Here is a 19,300-nt window from a genome sequence, read left to right as displayed (position 1 = left end):
AGATATCCTCTCAGCCTCCTCTGCTCCAAGGAAATCAAACCCAGCCCATCCAGTCTCTCGTAACTGAAACATCCCGTCCCAGGCAACAGCCTGGTGAATCTCCTCTGCACCCTCTCCAATGCAATCAAGTCTTTCCTGTGGTTTGGTGACTAGAACTGTTCACGGTGTTCCAGTTGTGGGCCTAACCACACTTCAGCTGTTAAGATTTTAATTGCTCTCAGGATACACAGTACTTTGTCTAACCTGAAATATTTTCATTCTATTGGTCTGACATGACATGACAATACCAAGTACTTTTTTCCCCATTTCAATTAACTGTTTTGACCTGCTTTTAGTTCAATTTAATTGGTCCAATCCATTTGTGTGTCACACAAGACAACAGAAAAGCCCTTATCCAGAGGCACCAATTAACTGTGATTTTTCTGAAATAAATGTCTTAATATTTCCCTTGCTGTGACATTTTGGTTACAGACACATGGAGTTGCAGGGACTACATCTAAAGAATTAAGCAATACATTCAGGCAGTGACGAGGGGTGTTCCATGACGCTGTGAAATGTTCATTTGGGCATGGGTTTGACTTGCATTACCACTACGTCCAGATTAAAAGAAGTTCTACAGGGAATACTGGAGCCTGCAATTCCTCAGACCAGTTGCTGAGGCCAGGTGATGGCGGATGTAAGGTATTGAAGTTTGAGAGATCAAATCCAAGAGGAAAATATACAGCAAATGACAGGACCCTTAGTGGCATTGATGTACAGAGGGATGTTGGGGTGCAAGTCCATAGCTCCCTGAAAGTGGCAACACAAGTGCGTGGGATGGTAAAGAAGGCATATGACATGCTTGCCTTCATTGGTCGGGGCATTGAGTACAAGAGTCAGGAAGTCACGTTGCAGCTGTATAAAATGTTGGTTAGGCCACATTTGGAATATTGTTGCAGTTCTGGTCACTGCATTACCAGAAGGAGGTAGAGGCTTTACAGAGGGTTCAAAAGAGATTCATCTTGATGTTGCCTGGATTAAGTGTTTTAGCTATAAGAAGAGGTTGGACAAACTTGGATTGTTTTCTCTGGAGCGTTGGAGGCTGAGGAGAGACCTGATAGAAGTTTCTAAAATTACGAGAGGCATAGATAAGGAAGATAGAGTCTTTTTCCTCAGGGTCGGTGTGTCAGATACTAGAAGGCAAAGCTTTAAAGTGAGAGGGGGAAAGTTTAAGGAAGATTTACGAGGCAGGTTTTCATACAGAGAGTGGTAGGTGCCTGGAACACTGCCAGGGGCGTTGGTGAAAGCAGATACAATAGCAACATTTAAAAGGCATTTAGACTGGTGCATAAACTGGCAGGGAATGGAGGGATATAGACCATGTGCAGGCAGATGGGATTAGTTTAGACTAGAAGCATGGTCGGCACAGACATGATGGGCCAAAAGGCCTGTTCCTGTGCTGTATTATTCTCGTTCTATCATTAGTAACTTCGTATAGTCTGGAAAATCTACTAGTCTGACAAAATCCCAAGAGTGCTGGTTTGTCGGAGTTTTATTGTGTGGATAAAGTGTGCATTTGTCTACAAGATTATCACACTCCAAGGAATGTTTGTGACAGAAGAATCACTGATTGAAATGGGGCAAATTAGTTTGCTTATGAGGATAGGTTGAGCGAGCTGGGGCTTTTCTCTTTGGAGAGAAGGAGGATGAGAGGTGACTTGATAGAGGTCTACAAGATGATAAGAGGCATAGATCGAGCGGACAGTCAGAGACTTTATCCCAGGGCGACAATGGCTAACACGAGGGGGCATAATTTTAAGGTGATTGGAGGAAGGTATAAGGGGGATGTCAGGGGTAAGTTTTTTACACAGAGAGTGGTGGGTGCGTGGAACGCACTGCTGGCAGAGGTTGTGGGGGCAGATACATTAGGGACATTTAAGAGACTCTTAGATAGACACATGAATGATAGAGAAATGGGGAGCTATGTGGGAGAGAAGGGTTAGGTAGATCTTAGAGCAGGATAAAATGTCGGCACAACATTGTGGGCCGAAGGGCCTGTACTCTGCTGTAGTATTCTATGTTCTTATCTGTTTAAACATAAAGCTATAAGCAGATAAGAAAATTGCAGAAGGAGCAGGACACTCAGCCCTTCAAGTCTGCCCTGCTGTTTGAATATGACCACCACTGATCTACCCCAGTCCTCACCTCCTCTTCTATGCCAGTTCCCCATCATTCTCAATTCCCTGACTTGTCAAAAATTTATCTACTTCCTCTTTAAATGTCTGCAATCATCTAGCCTCCGTAACCTTCTGGGGTAGAGAATTCCAGAGATTCACTGCCCTCTGCGAGAAAGTTCCTATGCACCTCAGTTTTAAACAAGCAGGCCTAATCTTGTAACCATGTCCTCTTTATTACACATGCACGGAGCAAGAACAACAACGGCGCGGTAGAATAGACATCTGTACTGATTCATATTAATCAAAATACAGAAACTGAGCAACTTACAGTTGTAGATCCACGAGAAGGTCCGCGGAGACCTAAAAGCGCGCGAGTCCCCCGTCCCGTGCCAAGTGAAGTTGCGCGTGCCAGAGGGCGTTGTTGCTCCACCGAGCAATCAGCCTGCCGGTGCAGACACCCGTACTGCCCCATTCACACCATTGATCTGCTGGATGATCAATGGACCAGCATGCACATTTGCCGTGTTCTCCGTGCGGTTCATCCCTGGCCCCCTGCCCCCCCATAGGAGGGAACTGCAGGGGAAGAAAATAGATGAACATAGGGAAACGTTGAGAAGATTTTTTCGCTGCTATTCTGCCTGGTATCAGTCGACCGGCCGACGCACCCTCGTGGACCGCCGCTGGGGGGGGTGGGGGGGCAGCTTCTCTCTCTCGGCATCTTCCTGATTAGCCGATGCCGAGGTCAGTGGGCTCTGAAGGTCCTTCCCTCTTGATGAAGCGTCCATTGGTTCATCTACTTGAACGGTAGCTTCATCGGCAGGGGACACTTCCGCGGTTTCGCCGGGTCCTCCGTCAGTTCGCTGGCGTACGTGATCCAAATGTCGCCTGACAATCCGTCTATCTGGCAGCTCAAGTTCTGCAACTGGACTGTTACAGTGTCGGACGACAGCCAGTTGACAGATTTCTTCGTGCGTGAGTCGGGTGTAGACCCTGTCATTGGCACCAAACGTTTGCGGCCCAGTGTGGGTATCATAGTTTTGTTTCATGGCCTCTTGTTTGCTACAAATTTGTTCCTGGATGGATGGCAGTAGGAGATCCAATCTGGTGCGTAATGTGCATTTGAACATTAATTCACCGGGGAAGGCGTCCGTTAGTTCATTTGGGATGATTCGGTAATGGGAAAGGAAAGGGCTTAATTTCGTCATCAAATCACCCTGTGTTTGTTTCAGAAAGGCCTCGTTTCACCGTTTGCACTGCTCACTTAGCCAGGTCATTTGATGCTGCGTGATACGGAGCCATTGTCAGGTTCCTAATCCCATTGTTCTCTACAAATTCCTTAAACTTGTGAAAGCCGGGCCGTCATCGGATACGATCATTTCCGGAATACCAGCTGCAGCAAAGACCAACTGTAGTTTAGTTATAGTAGTTGTTGAGGAACATGACGTACAAGTAGGTAACACCTCTACCCATTTCAAATGGGCATCCACGTGTCCCCAGAACAGTCCAAAACAGTCGATATGAATGCGCTTCCAGGGAGAATTGGGCCAGGCCTATGGTTTAAGGGGGGCCTTTGCTGACGCTTTTTGTGTCTTCTGACAAACGGGGCAGATACGCACCACGTTCTCAATATCGGTGTCAATTTTTGTCCACCACACACAGCTTCTTGCGAGTGCCTTCATTCTGGCCACCCCAGGGTGAGCATCGTGCAGAACACAGAGGAAGCGCTTGCGTCCTTGAGAGGGAACCATGACTCGACTGCCCCATAATATGCAGCTATCCTGTAGGCTCAGATCACGTTGACAATTGGTAAATGCTTGAAATTCGGGTGAAGGGCTGGCAGGCCAACCAACCTGTAGTGCTCTTTTTACCTGTGATGGGAGTGGATCACAGGCTGTCCACTGCGTAGTGAGGTGACTTTTGATTGGTGTTTCATCTGGGCTTCGTAACAGGTGAACAACCTCGAACGGAGGGGTGCCAGGTCCTCAACAATTGGTAATCCGCTTAAGGCGTCAGCAACAACATTTGTTTCCAGGGATATACGTCGTTGTGTAGGAGTAAGCGGATAAGGTCAATGCCCATCGTTACATTCTCGGTGATGACATTTGTTGGATACCTCGTGTCTCCCACATTAAGCCCAGCAGAGGCTTATGATCCATGTGGATTTCAGGAGGCTGCCCAAATATGTGTAAATGGAAGTGCTTGATGCCAAACATAATAGCTGGGGCTTCTCGGTCGAGCTGTGAATAATTCATCTCTGCCTGAGACATTGTCCTTGAAGCCACAGCAATAGGCATCTCTGTTCCGCAAGGCATTTGATATAGGAGGGTGGCCCCCACCCCATACAGTGAGGCGTCACATTTCACGACTGTAGACTTTTCAGGATCATAATGCACCAAGACGGACGGAGAACTGAGGGCAGTTTTTATTTGTTCCAATGCCTGTTGCTCGATTCTTGACCATTCCCAGTGTTGGTACTTCTGGAGTAGTCGGTATAAGGGCTTTAACACCGTAGCTGATTGATTTAAAAAACAGTTGTAATGCGCGACTAGTCCCAGGAATGAGCGTAACTGCGTCATGTTTTGTGGACCTGGAGCCTCTTTTAAGGCTTTGATTTTGTGCTCCTGCGGACAGAGACCTGTTTTTTTGACTTTGAAGCCCAGGTTATTGACTGAGTCGGCCAAAAACGTGTATTTCTCCTTCTTTAGAGTAAAGCCAGCTTCCTCTAAACGGGAAAGCACTCTGTCTAGTGTCTCAAGATGATGGGACTCTGATGTACCAGTTACTAAAATATCATCAAGGTAAGCACAGGCACGAGGAATATCCTCACTGAATTATCAATAAGGCATTCTGTGCCTGGGATTCTGCATCCCAGGTGTAGAACTCACTCCCAATGGCAGCTGCTTGTATTGAAACAGGCCTCTGTAATGTATTGATTGTCATAACATCCCTAGAATCTTCGTCCAGGGTGACCTGATTGTAGCCGTGTTTCAGGTCTAGCATTGAGAACTGTTGGCCTCCCAACAGGGATGCATACAGTTCTCCGATCTGTGGCAGTGGATATGCATTCAGTCTTGTCGCAGGGTTTGCAGTCAGTTTGTAGATGCTGCTGATGCGCACTGATCCATCGGACTCTCGGACGGATACGATCGGAGCCGCCCACTCTGAGTACTGCACCAGCTCTATCATATCTGCTTTCTGCGGGCAGTCTAGTTCTTCTTCTCCCTTTGGGCCCACAGCACGTGGCGCCGGGCGGTCCCTGTAAAACTTCTGCCCACCTCGTCCACACCGACTGCTGCTCACAGCAAAACACCACAGGCAGCTGACGAGTAAATAGTCAGCTAATATCAGAATCAGGTTTATTATCACTGACATCTGACTTGAAATTTGTTGTTTTATGGCAGCAGTACAGTGCAAAGCCACAAAATCTATAAATTACAAAAATAAAGTGCAAAAAGGAATAGCAAGGTGTTGTTCATGGATTGTTCAGAAATATGATGGCAGAGGGGAAGAATGTTACAATGTCACACAAGATTGCGGAGAACCCAAATGCGGGACCCCGGTACGAGACTGGAGTCAGGATGCTTCCCCAGAACTGAACGCAGGCAGCGACCAGAAGGAATCTTGCCTCAGGGCTCTGAGACAGAGTCCCGACACAGAAACAGGATTTTCAAGGAGACACAGCAAAACCAGGACTGCACTAGAGTCAAAAGCTCCAAGCAGCCAGGAGACAAAGGATACCCTGAGGGGGACCAATACTCTGGCAACTAGTGCCAGTGAAACCAGGGTTCTGATGCTAGTCTCCTGATGGGACTCAGTGTGTGTCATTATGCGATTAGTAGTGCATGGATTCCATGTGCTGCACAACAAGGCACCATCAATGGGGCCGAATCGAGGGCCAGCACTCGAAATTATGACAAAGAAGCTGTTCCTGAATCATTGAGTTTGGGCCCTCAGGCTCGTGTACCTCTTCCCCGATGGTAGTAACGAGAAGAGGGCATGTCCTGGGTGGTGAGGGTCCTTAGTGATGCACCCCCGCCTTCTTGAGGCACCACCTCTTGAAGATGTCCTCGCTGGCGGGGATGGTTGTGCCCATGATGGAGGTGGCTGAGTCTACAACCCTCTGCAGCCTCTTACAATCCTGTGCATTGGAGCCTCCATACCAGATTGTGATGCAACCAGTCAGATGCTCTCCACTATACATCTGTAGAAATTTGTTAGAGCCTTTGGTGACATACCAAATCTCTTCAAACTCCTAACGAAGTAGAGCTGCTGGCGTGCCTTCTTTGTGATTGCATCAAAGTGTTGGGCCCAGGACAGATCCTCTGAGATGTTGACACCCAGGAACTTGAAGCTGCTCACCCTTTCCACCGCTGACCCCTCAATGAGCACTGGTGTGTGTTCTCCCGACTTCCCCCTTCCTGAAGTCCACAATCAGTTCCTTGGTCTTGCTGACGTTGAGTGCGAGGTTGTTGTTGCGACACCACTCAACCAGCTGATCTGTCTCACTCCTGTACACCTCCTCGTAACCATCTGAGATTCTGCCAACAACAGTGGTGTCATCGGTGAATTTATAGATGGTGTTTGAGCTGTGCTTAATTTGCATTGATGATGTGGATTGCCACAGGAAATTTCTGCTCCAAGTATTCCCATGTGTTTAACACTGCCCTTTGTGTGGAGGATTATAATGAGCTGAGTACTATCTACACTAACTTGGATGAATCAATCACTCCCTGGCATCTGAAAAGATTAATGATGGTCACTTGTTCAAGTGCCAGTTCACTGTGACTCAAATCCTGGCACTTCAACAGGAAACAAAGGAGCAAATTATCTCCAGTGATGGCCATCTTCAGGTCAGCCCACCAGTCTGAGGTTCCCTGGACCACTCCAGATCACTCTTCATTATTGCAGAAAGCACATCTTGAAAGTGTGTACTGCCGTCCCCGATTCATACAGTCTCATTATAACTGGACGAACTCCAGGCACACAGAGAGTGTGATCAATTTCTCAGCTAAGATGACAGTCATTTCTGAACTAGCCAGTCAGCCTTGCTTTATGGGAGACTGGCTCTGACATATCTCCTCAATCTACCGACCTGCTTGAAAGCCAGAACTGTTCCAACCAATGGATATGAGTTCAGTTTCATTACTGTACAATGCCTGCATAAATTTGTCCTGTTTATTAATTCCTGAATCTGACATAAACAATGACTGAGCAAAACCTGGAAAAAAATTCTTATCCCTGAAGGCACGACTGCTGAATGTGTGCAGTCAGACCGAAATGAAATAGGCAGTTATTTAGTGACGTTAGTTACCATGAAGGTGCCCGTGTCCTTGGGACTGTTGTGGAAATGAGGGAGAGTGATTTATTGTACCTGCAGTTGAAGTCTGCGACCTGTGGGAACTGTACTTCTTAACAATTATACCAGGCAACCAGCATTTAGGTACAGAACATGAGGTGTTTTGGCTTTAAATAAGGGTGACTGCTGAGTGACACGAGAGGACAGCAACCTCTCATTTGATTTACTGGTGCTGATATCCCTCGTGAGAAGAGGCCGCAAGAAGCTGGCAGATCAGTCGAGAGCCACTGAGTTCTGTAATTTGAGTCAGGATCCCTTATGTCATCACACATGGTTGCACATGACAATTTTGTTAGAGAAAGGACACACAGCTTTTCCCTTCTTATGTTTGCTTGAGACATTTCCCCTATCTCTACAGGTCCTTTCACCCCAGTGGCTATTATTCATTCGTGAACACATACAATAAATGTAAGGAGGATAAGGAGCCCTCCTGTAGGATCCATCATGGATCAGGGACTGAGAGAGACAAATGCAACATAAACAGAAAAATATTCAGCAGGTCAGACAGTATCTGTGGAGAGAGAAACGAGAGCTCTTGTTTCTTCTGTTTTCTGAAGTGTTAACTCTGCTTCTCTCTCCACAGATGCTGCCTGACCTGCTGAGCATTTCCAGCATTTTCTGCTTTTAATTTCAGATTTCCAGCTTCTGTGTTTTTTTTATTTTAATTTACTGTTGCTTCCAGTGGGATGCTTTGTGGGAGTTCTCAGATGTGTTTTGAAATTAAGGTTGGATCCGCTATCATTTTTAACTTGCTGTGACAAGCACTTGTTTACATGTAACTATGCAAATGATTCTGCAAATAGCAGGCGCACAAATAGAAATAAAAGGCTCCACTTCTTTCTCTCCAGTCTCTCCTCCTCACACAGCTAGGAGAAGCTCCAAGTACCAAATATTTTTGATTCTTTTTGGGATGTTGGCCTCATTGGTAAGGCCAGCAGTTACCTCATGAAAAAGTGGTGGTGACCCACCTTCTTAAACTGCTGATTTGTGGTAAATGTGTCTCCCCAGGGCTCGAGGTTACAAAGCACAGTGTTTTAACCCCAGAGTAATGAAGATAGAGCTATGTGTTTCAAAGTTAGCATGGTGTATGGCTTGGGAGAGGATTTGTAGCAGGGTGGCCAACATTTCGGAATGATAAAGTGGGAAGCGTTCTTTTTAAAGGAAAAGGGGGCTGTGGTTGAGACAGTTTTATGTGCAGGTTTCTTCTGGTCATCTCCGTGGTGGTTTTATGTCATGGGTGGTCCTGTCAACAAGTCAAGCCCCTCCATGAGGGATTGAACTGGCTCTGGATTTGCAGTTTTAGTTTGCATTAATTTATTTGTGCAAATATGGTTCTTTTTTCCTCAATAACATTTAAAGCACGAAGGGTTAGAACAGGGCCTCTGTTGCCCCATGTGTGTGAGTGACATGGTCTTAAAAACCAGTCAGCTCTGGTTGCACCAAGTGTCAGCTATGGCTCTATATCACATTAAGCATCTGATCAAAGGTCGTTGACCAAAAACATTAACTCTGTTTCTCCGTCCCGCGATGCTGCCTGACCTGCTGAGTGTTTCCAGCATTTTCTGGTTTTATTTCTATCTGTTGATTTATCAGTTACCTCAATAGAGGCTGCCTCGGTTTAATTGTGATCCTGTCATATCCAATCCCTTCCCCACTTACTCTCAGCCAACAGAGCAAGACCACCCTGCTCCCTTCACTACCACCTCCACGACTGTGCTCACCCCTCTGCTACCTCCTTTGGAGAGCCACTGGAGAGAAGTGCCTGTCAAGGTTGTGGGGACTGGGCGGCACGTACTGCTCATCGCTCGCTTTAGGCAGGACTGGGAGTGGATTTTTGTTGATTGGGCCTTCCCTGACCAAGTAGTAATGAGTGGCCACCAAAATTTGCAGGTGGTGGCTTCGCCATATACCTGTTGCTCTTGTCCTTCTAGGTTGCAGCTATGGGAGATGTTGTCAAATAACAGATGGTGTTCTGAGCTCCAGTTTAGAGTCATAGAGTTATACAGCACCGAAACAGGCCCTTTGGCCCAACTCGTTCATGCTGACCAAGTTGCTTACCAAGTCCCATTTGTCTGCGTTTTAGACCATAAGACATAGGAGCAGAATTAGGCCGTTCGGCCCATTGAGTTTGCTCTGCCATTTGATCATGGCTGATTTATTTTTCCCTCTCAACCCCATTCTCCTGCCTTCTCCCCGTAACCTTTGATGCCCTTACTAATCAAGAACCTATCAACCTCCGCTTTAAATATGACAGCTTCCGCAGCCGTCTGTGGCAATGAATTCCACAGATTCACCACCTTCTGGCTAAAGAAATTCCCCCTCTTCTCAGTTCTAAATGGAAGTCCTTCTATTGTGAGGCTGTGTCCTCTGGTCCTGGATTCTCCCACTACTAGAAACATCATCCACGTTGATTCTACCCAGGCCTTTCAATATTCAGTAGGTTTCAATGAGATCTCCCCTCATCCTTCTAAACTCCAGTGAGTATAGTCCTAGAGCCATCAAACGCTCCTCATATGTTAACCCTTTCATTCCTGGATCATTCTCCTAAATCTCCTCTGGACCCTCTGCAACGCCAGCACCTCCTTCCTTATATATGGGGCCCAAAACTGCTCACAATACTCCAAATGTAGTCTGACCAACACCTTATAAAGCCTCTGCATTACATCCTTGCTTTTATATTCTAGTCCTCTCGAAATGAATGCTAACATTGCATTTGCCTTCCTTACTACTGACTCAACCTACAAGTTAACCTTTAGGGAATCCAACTAGGATTCCCAAGTCCCTTTGCACCTCCGATTTCTGAATTAGCTCCCCATTTAGAAAATAGGTCATGCCTTTATTCCTCCTACCAAAGTGCATGACCGTACACTTCCCTACGCTGTATTCCATCTGCCACTTCTTTGCTCATTCTGCCAACCTGCCCAAGTCCTTCTGCAGACTCCCTGCTTCCTCAACACTAACCTGCCCCTCCACCTATCTTTGTATTACCCACAAACTTGGCCACAAAACCATCAATTCTGTCATCCAGATCATTGACATATAATGTGAAAAGTAGCGGACCCAACACCGACCCCTGCGGAACACCACTAGTCACTGGCAGCCAACCACAGAAGGCCCCCTTCTGCCAGTCAGCCAATCTTCTATCCAAGCTAGTACCTTTCCTGAAATACCATGTGTGAAAGTCGACCCGCGCTGTAATAAAGCAGACAACAGCAGAACCAAGGAGCGTACAAAAAGTTCTTTGTTGTTTAACACTAGCGGGAGTAGGTGGTACACGGAGGAGCAAACAGTCAGTGCTGCTCTTCCCTGCACGTGGCCCGACTCAAGGAATGCAGGGTGCTAACAAACTTAAATACATTGTTCTCCAGTGGGTGTCCACCTACTGCACAGGCATACCCATATTTGGGTATGCTTGACCAGCTCACGCTACCGTTGGTCAAGCCGAGGCTGCCGTGTGCAGCCAGACAGGTTAACACATCTTTCACAGTCAGTCACAACCCTGTTTCCTTGTGACCTTGAGACCCCACAGCTCAGCAACTCCTTATCAGCCAAGCAGACTACACGAGCAGGTGGCTCAAGCTGTTTACCAGTAGAGAGAGAGTAACCCTTTGTCCACCAGAGCTCCCTTCCCATTGTCTTCTACACATGGGCTCCTATCTTGTTTGGCAGCCTCATGTGCAACACCTTGTCAAAGGCCTTCTGAAAATCCAAGTAAACAACATCCACTAACTCTCCTTTGTTTCATCCATATCCCTCTAAACCTTTCCTATCCATGCAGCTGTCAACATTAATTTAAGTTAATTATTAATTTTTAATTTACTTTTCAGCTGTAATGTATGCTTGGGTAGGAAAGCCTATCTAGAGGACAGTGTACACTGAGGCAGGTAGCTGTTCCCTGATGTTACAGTACTTAGTGGTACGTACACTGGAGACCAGGTACACTGGTGGTGGAGACCATCATCGATCAGGGTTGTGGATGGGGTGCCAGTCCAGCAAGTCTTGCTTTGTTTTGGGGCAGTGTTAAACTTCAAGGAATGCTGAGACTATTCCATTGTAGTCCTGTCTTGTCTGATAAATTGTGGAAAGGTTTTTGGGGAGTCAGAAGATGAATGCCCAGCCTCAGGCCTGCCCTTGTGGAACCTAAAAAGCATTATCCATCTGTAAATGTCCTTCAGAAATTTATATGTATCAAAAGATCATTTCCAACTCTTCTATACTTCAACCTGCTTTCTTCATACATCAACCTCTTCACCCCAAGAGTTAATCTCATGAACCCTCTCTGCACTGCTTAAATTCAAGTTTATCATCCCTTAAATAGGGAGACCGAAAACGGTAGATGATACTCCAGGTGTGGCCTCACCAGCAGCTTGTAAACTTGTATCAGAACTTCTCTACTTTTATACATCTTGCAATAACAGCCAATATTCCTTTCACCTTCTTAATTGCTCACTGTATCTGCATGCTAACTTTTTCTGCTTTAAGTATTCTAACACCCACATCCTCTTGTACCCCCAACACTTTGTGCTCCCATCCCATTTAAATAATAGTTTGTTTTTCCATTCTTCCTTCCAAAGTAGATAACCTCACATTTTCCCACATCTGCCAACTTCAATTAACCTGTGATAGATGGGTCATTTTTGGAATAGCAATCAGTAACTTGCGAGGTGTCACAGGGATTGGTGGTGGGGCCTTAACTGTTTATAATCTATATTAATAACTCAGTTGAAGGGACCAAGTGTATCGAGGCCAAACTTGTTGATGGTACGAACAGAGGTGGGTTAACATGTTGTGAGGAGGACACAAAGACCGTTCAAAGAGATATAGACAGGTTAATTGAAGTTGGCAGATGTGGGAAAATGTGAGGTTATCTACTTTGGAAGGAAGAATGGAAAAACAAACTATTATTTAAATGGAATAGGAGCACCTCTGTTCGTACCATCAACAAGTTTGGCCTCGATACACTTGGTCCCTTCAACTGAGTTATTAATATCGATTATAAACAGTTAAGGCCCCACCACCAATCCCTGTGACACCTCGCAAGTTACTGATTGCTGTTCCAAAAATGACCCATCTATCCCAACTGTTTTCTGTTATCTTTGTTAATATAATATCTATCCTCAACCCCACGCACCCTTATACAAACTTTTATGTGGCACCTTACGGAATGCTTTCTGGAAATTCTTCCTTTTTTTATTTATCTGTGCAAGCTCTTACTAGTTATTATTTGCTAGTTTATTCTAATGCTATAGAGAGGGTGCAGAGGAGATTTACAAGGATGTTGCCTGGATTGGGGAGCATGCCTTATGAAAGCAGGTTGAGGGAACTCGGCCTTTTCTCCTTGGAGCGACGGAGGATGAGAGGTGACCCGATAGAGGTGTATAAGATGATGAGAGGCATTGATCATGTGGATAGTCAGAGGCTTTTCCCCAGGGCTGAAATGGTGGCCACAAGAGGACACAGGTTTAAGGTGCTGGGGAGTAGGTACAGAGGAGATGTCAGGGGTAAGTTTTTTACTCAGAGAGTGGTGAGTGCATGGAATGGGCTGCCGGCAACGGTGGTGGAGGCGGATACGATAGGGTCTTTTAAGAGTCTTTTGGATAGGTACATGGAGCTTAGAAAAATAGAGGGCTATGAGTAAGCCTAGTAATTTCTAAGGTAGGGACATGTTTGGCACAGCTTTGTGGGCCGAAGGGCCTGAATTGTGCTGTAGGTTTTCTATGTTTCTATGCTCCATTTTCTCCGAGTAGTTTACAGATCCAACGATGCATTCACCACCTAAAGCATTAACAGTTTCTCCTTCTGTAGATGCTGTCTGACCTGCTGAGTGTTTCCAGCATTTTCTGTTTTTATTATGGAAATTCTGAACATGATTACACTTGAGCCCCGAAGTAGAGATTGTCAGCCCTTGCGGCTGCAAGTGTCAGTTTGGACAGCTAGTGTACAGGCATCAATTACACTGGAAAAGAGAAAGCCTAAACCACTCCAAGTTGCTATTGTGCCCTCGCACCTTTTGTCTGATTTTGTTAATCCATCATCTCTGGGACTGGCATCTTTCCAGGATTCTGCAAGATTAAATTGCAGGGCACTATTGCAAGCAACCCAAGAGGAAAGAGTCGATGAGCATGAAAAGAATTGCGTATTTTAAAATTATCTTTGAATATTAGTTTAAAAAACATTGAAAATGGGAGGAAATTAATTGCTGTTTGACTCGGCAGATAATTGCGATGGAAATGCAGTCAGATTTAGCAGCTCTCATTACCTCGAAGCACTTCCACCATTGCAAGTCCCCATGCTCAGTCTGTTAACCACCTGTCCTCCTTTACACAATACCACTTTAAACGTTTTCAGCAGACACCACAATAGGTGGCCACAAGTCAGATAGCCGCAACCTTTTACTTCATTAAAAATCCCAATGTCATGTGAAAGGAAGTTTGACAGTGTAGAGAAGTTCGTAACAGGGCTAGTCAGATTTTGCAGTCTACAAGTCCTCTGGACACCAGGGAGAGCAAATGGAAGATCAAACGGATAGGCGATAAATGCCAACCTTGCCAGCGGCGATCATGGTCCAAAAAATGAATCTAAATAAAAAGCTTTATTAAGACTGTCTATTTGTTGCTATTATATAATCTATTGTAGGCAACATTGATAACAATAATTATTCGATCTTGCCAACCCTGGACAAGCTCTCATTCCTAATCTACGTATGCGTGCTGGGAGTACATGTTTATGGGCATCAGCTGCTGGTAGGATTAGGCTGGAGAAGGGTCTCCTGACACTCCAGATCTAAGCTTGCCCATGAAGAACAGGCTCCTGGTCAAGGTTGGGGCCATTCCTCAAAAGAGTTGAAGTTTTTGGGATTTGGGGAAAGATCCTATTTTGCAAATGGTAACAGTAAACTGCTGCATTTCATTCGGCAGTGCTAATGTCAGTGCTTCATTATATTTGGTCCTGCATTTAAATAAATGGCATGGACAAATGACATACTGTCATGAGTCACTGATTTACAGCAGAAGGCTTTTAAATGCCCTGTTTTATCTTTAGTTTAGAGAAGGCATGAAACCCAGCTATAATAGTGAGCAGTGCTTGTTATCAGGCATGTAGCAGCTTTCCTAACTGCATTATTGCAACAGAGGGGAGGAATTCAATTCCAAAGCTCCACAGTGTTGGTAAGTGCACTAACGATGTGTGGAGTGGAGTTCCGCAGATCAGAAATATGGTCCACTTCTGGGACTGTAATAAACTGCAGATTCGGCCTATCAATAGGCTACAGTCGCAGTTCTTCCTGTTCTGTCTCTCTCGCTTAAAAGATAATAATGTGTGAATGTCAGTGTTGGAGGAGGACAGGTGCAGATGTCTTCCACAGTTAGACAACCTGCCGACCTCCTACCCCTGTGAAGGACTGCCAATTGAGTAGGAGTTGGAGCAGTATCCTTGCACCATTCTGTGCCATCAGGAGAGACAGTGACGCATCCATATGTGAATCTGCCAATGTACTGCTGTAAAGTGCCAATCATTCCACTCCACACCGTGCCTGAGCCGCATGGTTCCCCGAAGGTTGCAAACATAGTGAAGAATGGGTCAGCTTCACCTTATACTTAAAAAAAAGATATTTGAAGATATTCGCAAATATACTTGCAAGAGGTTTTGATGCGATTTTAATTGCTGGTTTGATTTGTTGTTTGAAGGCAATCCTCCAGACGCTTACTTTCATGGTTTTTTCTCCCTTTTTTCAGTTTGTAAGTAAGAGTTCATTTACAGCCCTACTGGTTCGATTCAGTCACGTTATCATCCTCCTTTGAATGTGAACGTAGATTCTCCATCAGCAGTAGCATGATCTAGTGCTACAAGCCAAGGCTGCTGCTGGTTGTCCCCCTTCCCTGCTCTGCCTCCCTCAGGCTCTTGACTACCATGAGATCCGAATGCACTTGCCCAGCGATATCGATCTGAGTTTATTAAACGCAGCTACTCTTGCCCGTCTTGTGTTGCGGCACAGTTTGCCTTCCCTCTCTTTGCGCTCCCTTCCCCACCCCGCATGTGCTCAGAGGCTGATGTCGTGCCGTTAATTAGCATTGCTGAGCTGCTGCTGGGCTGCACACAGACGCTTTGTTTGTTGTCTCTCTGTGCCTGTCCAAATCTCAAGTCTGTTTATTTTGCATGAGTCACAACTCTATCACTTTCAGATCTTGATCAATAGAAAATATTAATGCACTTAACTGTTCTATCGATTGAAATGTTAATCCGGTCAAGTAGGATAGTCTAAAGGGAGTAATTTAGGCAGTTAAATATGATACATCAAATCTATCACATAACCATCTATTTTACACAGTGACCATGTAAACCTAGGAAGCAGTAGAAATCTTATCAATCTTTTTCAACTTATTTTTCTTCGTAATAGTTAACACAAGTTGTTCCTTATTTTTATTGCATAACCTGGTAGAACTTCAAATTTGCCAATTTTAGGTTTTTCTCAGAAATGCTTTTAATCCTGCATAGTGGTTCCATAGCTGGTCTAATGACTGAGAGACAGATTTGAGTTCTAATGTGGTAGCAGTAGTTGGGGGGGGAGGGGTGGTGGAATTTAAATTCAGTTAATTAAATAAATCTGGAAAAAAAGCTTCTCGGGATCATAAAACCACCATATTATTATAAAAATACATCTTGTTTACAAATGTCCTCCAGGGAAAGAAACCTGCCTGCATACCCACTTTGACTTTTATACCTTTAGGCGGACGGGGATGTCGTTGACTGTTAACTGCCCTCTGAAATGATCCAACAAGAGAAATTAAGGGATGGACTATAAAAACTAGCTTTGGCAGTGATGTCACTGTCATTTGAAAGCATTAACTAAAACTTGAAGTACAAACAAAGGGTTAATGTTAAACAGAAAACAGAGAATCATAAAACCAAAGCAGAAAATGCTGGAAGTACACAAACGGGAATATATCAAGAATTGAAAGTGAGAAGTTAACACTTCAGATTGGAGCCTTCATTAGAAAAGTGAATGGAAGGGGACCAGCAGATAGTGTCACGTTATCCAGAGAAAAGCCCCCTGTCCTTGAGGACTGCAGGGATAGACCCAGTAGGTGAACCACAGGGTTGGTGGTTTAATTTCAAACTTCTGTGCTGGTGACTACCTTATGTTACCAAGTCAGCAGTCACATATGCATCTCCCCGCCCATTTTTATTTCTGTTGACCAGTAACGTAGAGGCTGCAGATTTGCTATCAGCTGTCAAACAGGGTCCAGGAAGATTTGTTTCACTTTCTACGTAAGATAACACCTACCTGTAGTTGTATTGGTACTGCTTCCTCGCTTAAATTGTTGGTATACTTGACATTCCTCGTATATAATAGTATTTGGCCATAAAACATTCAGTTTTGTTTAAGCCCTTTGCTTGACTTCTGAATGAAGGTTTGAGAGTGCAACTGATGAGCAGGCAACTATAAATGCATCCGTTCTCCAGCGGAAGATCATTGGGTGGTAAATTACAAACTACGCTGACTCAACATCGACTCCACATCCTTCCCTTCCATTCACTGGCAGTCCATCTGTAGGAGGGAAAGAAGAGCGTGTATTCATTCAGGAGAAAGGCAGGTGCACAAGCAAGTAGGACAAAGTCATTCTCAGCAAGAATGAATGGCTTTTTAAAGTGCAGCCAATGTACAGGTTAACAGCTTTGTGAGACTTTTACACAGATTTGCATCGGATACTGAGAGGAGCAATGGGCCGTTTGGCCCAAGCACTCCATCCTTCCCCACCTAAGTCTGTAAATTCTCTCATCCCTTTCCCCTCACACATTTATCCAGTATCCCCTTAAATCCGTCCGTACTATTCACCTCAACTGCTCTTTGTGGAAGCAAGCCTCCTGGATAAAGAAGTTTCTTCTGAAATCCCTGTCAGATTTTTTGGTGACTTTCTTATGTTTATGGACGGCAATCTTGTTCTTCCCCACAAGTGGACTTCCCTTCATTGTGTCTACTCTACCAAAACCTTCTCTAATATTAACAATATCTATTAAGTCATCCCTCAAACCCTCTTCATGATCTGAGTGTAGATATTCAGTCACCTTAAGGAGTTAATTTCAAATTTCAAATCAGTAACTGCAGTCAAGTGCTTTGTAATTCAAAATTTAAAGAAAATGCAAGGGGTTTTATTTTTACTGAAATGTTAGTAAGGTCTTAAATCTCTCGTTTCTTGGCCTTGGGAGAGGTGAGGGGGGTGATAACAGAGCTGAGTACCAGCAGTTTCTATTCATGACTCCAAAGGCAGGTAGACAGTGAAACAGTCCCTCCACACCAAGGTTAGCATCCAGGCAGTGCTGACAGCATTTACATGCAGCAGTATCCATATGAGAAATTAGCCAAAAATAAATCCAGTTAAGCCAGTGCACTCCTGGGCTTGACTGCAGTTTATTTTCACTGTGATTAAATCAAAAGCTTCAGCTGAAAGTAAATCTTGAGTGGGTTTGATGCAGTCAGGAATTATCAATTAATCTCATCCTGGTACAGAAGGAATGAATGAAGGTCTACTTATTTCTCAGTACCTTCAGTTAAAGAACCTGCAGTTGTCTTATTTCCATTCACAAGTTTTTTTTATTTTAAATGCATATTCTATTAATATAATTTAATTAATATTTTGTCAGGCAGCTATTAAAAATGCAAGTCCAAAACCATTGCTTAATTTCGGCTAAAATGGAAAGCCAAAGGGAAGTCCCAACTAAACAAGAATGTGAGTTTATATAATGAGGACCACAAATATTCTAGTGCACTTCACAGAGGCATTACAGAGCAAAATATAACAACATAAGAAGAGGTAGGTTTTTGAGGCACATTAACCTCTGATACCAGTCTACGGAGGGCAGTTTAGGATTGACAGGTAAAGGGCTGCTTCAGTGTGTGGTTGTTGAGTCTGACAGTGTAAAGTACTGTGCCATCTCATTGGTGTGTCTGTTTTAAGTGCTTGTGAACCTTCAGCTTGTTCTTCCTGGTGTTGATGGTCGTCTCTTTCTTGCACCCCCGCAGGTTCAGTGCACGCCACATCGATCGCGGCTTCGAGAGTGGAGCAAGCACTGTCAGAGGTGGCCTCGTCTCTGCAGAGCAGCATGCCCAAGCAGGGGCCGATGCACCCCTGGATGACCCTGGCCCAGATCTGGTTGCACGCAGGTTAACTTGCGGCGATTCTCTGCCGTTCTTTTGCCTTCTATTTCAAGTCAAGTCTATTGTCATGTGCATAAGTACGGTGAGGTACAGGTACAATGAAAAACTTGCTTGCAGCATCACAGGCACATAGGTACAGACAACTCACAAAACATAAATTGTACAGGACAGTGAAGAGAGATGGAAGTCACAATCAGAGACAACTCTATAGTGATGCACGAGGTGGTCCATAGTGTTCCACTGCTGAGTTAGGGTTAGGATTGTGCGGGTCGGTTCAAGAACCTGATGGTTGTATTCAGATGCCGAATGTAAGGCCAGCTAAAAAGATGTAAAGCAACATACACACAGCAAGATGGCATGCAGGTTTTATGATGATTCTGAGCTTTATATCATGCATTGGACAACAGCAACTTGTATGTGTGTGGTGCTTTTTAATGCTTTACACAGGTGAGTCAAAGAAGGGATTAGATAGCTGGTCCAAAAGCTATAGCCAACGAGGTTGATTTTAAGGAGGATAAAGGAAGAAAGAGCTAGAGGGGTTTAATAAATGAACTAACGATTGGGGATTAAGATGCTGAAGGAACGCTTCCCAGTGCTGGTAGAAAGGGAGGGGAGGCTGGTGTTGCAGAGCTG

The 19,300-nt window shown here is 44.8% G+C and overlaps 1 protein-coding gene across 2 annotated transcripts in view; it reads left to right on the top strand.

Annotated features, from left to right (window-relative positions):
* ttc7b (tetratricopeptide repeat domain 7B) overlaps positions 1–19,300 on the top strand; it is a 374,815-nt gene that overhangs the window by 225,090 nt on the left and 130,425 nt on the right. For both annotated transcript variants that reach the window (XM_052013468.1, XM_052013458.1), the window contains one exon: positions 18,533–18,673. In XM_052013468.1, the coding sequence (XP_051869428.1) occupies positions 18,533–18,673 (141 nt within the window). The remainder of the gene's footprint in view (positions 1–18,532; positions 18,674–19,300) is intronic.

Source organism: Pristis pectinata, chromosome 1 (assembly GCF_009764475.1).
Source record: "Pristis pectinata isolate sPriPec2 chromosome 1, sPriPec2.1.pri, whole genome shotgun sequence".
Classification (NCBI taxonomy): domain Eukaryota; kingdom Metazoa; phylum Chordata; class Chondrichthyes; order Rhinopristiformes; family Pristidae; genus Pristis; species Pristis pectinata.
The sequence above is the reverse complement of the archived record's forward strand: the minus strand, read 5'-3'. Positions and strand labels throughout refer to the sequence as shown.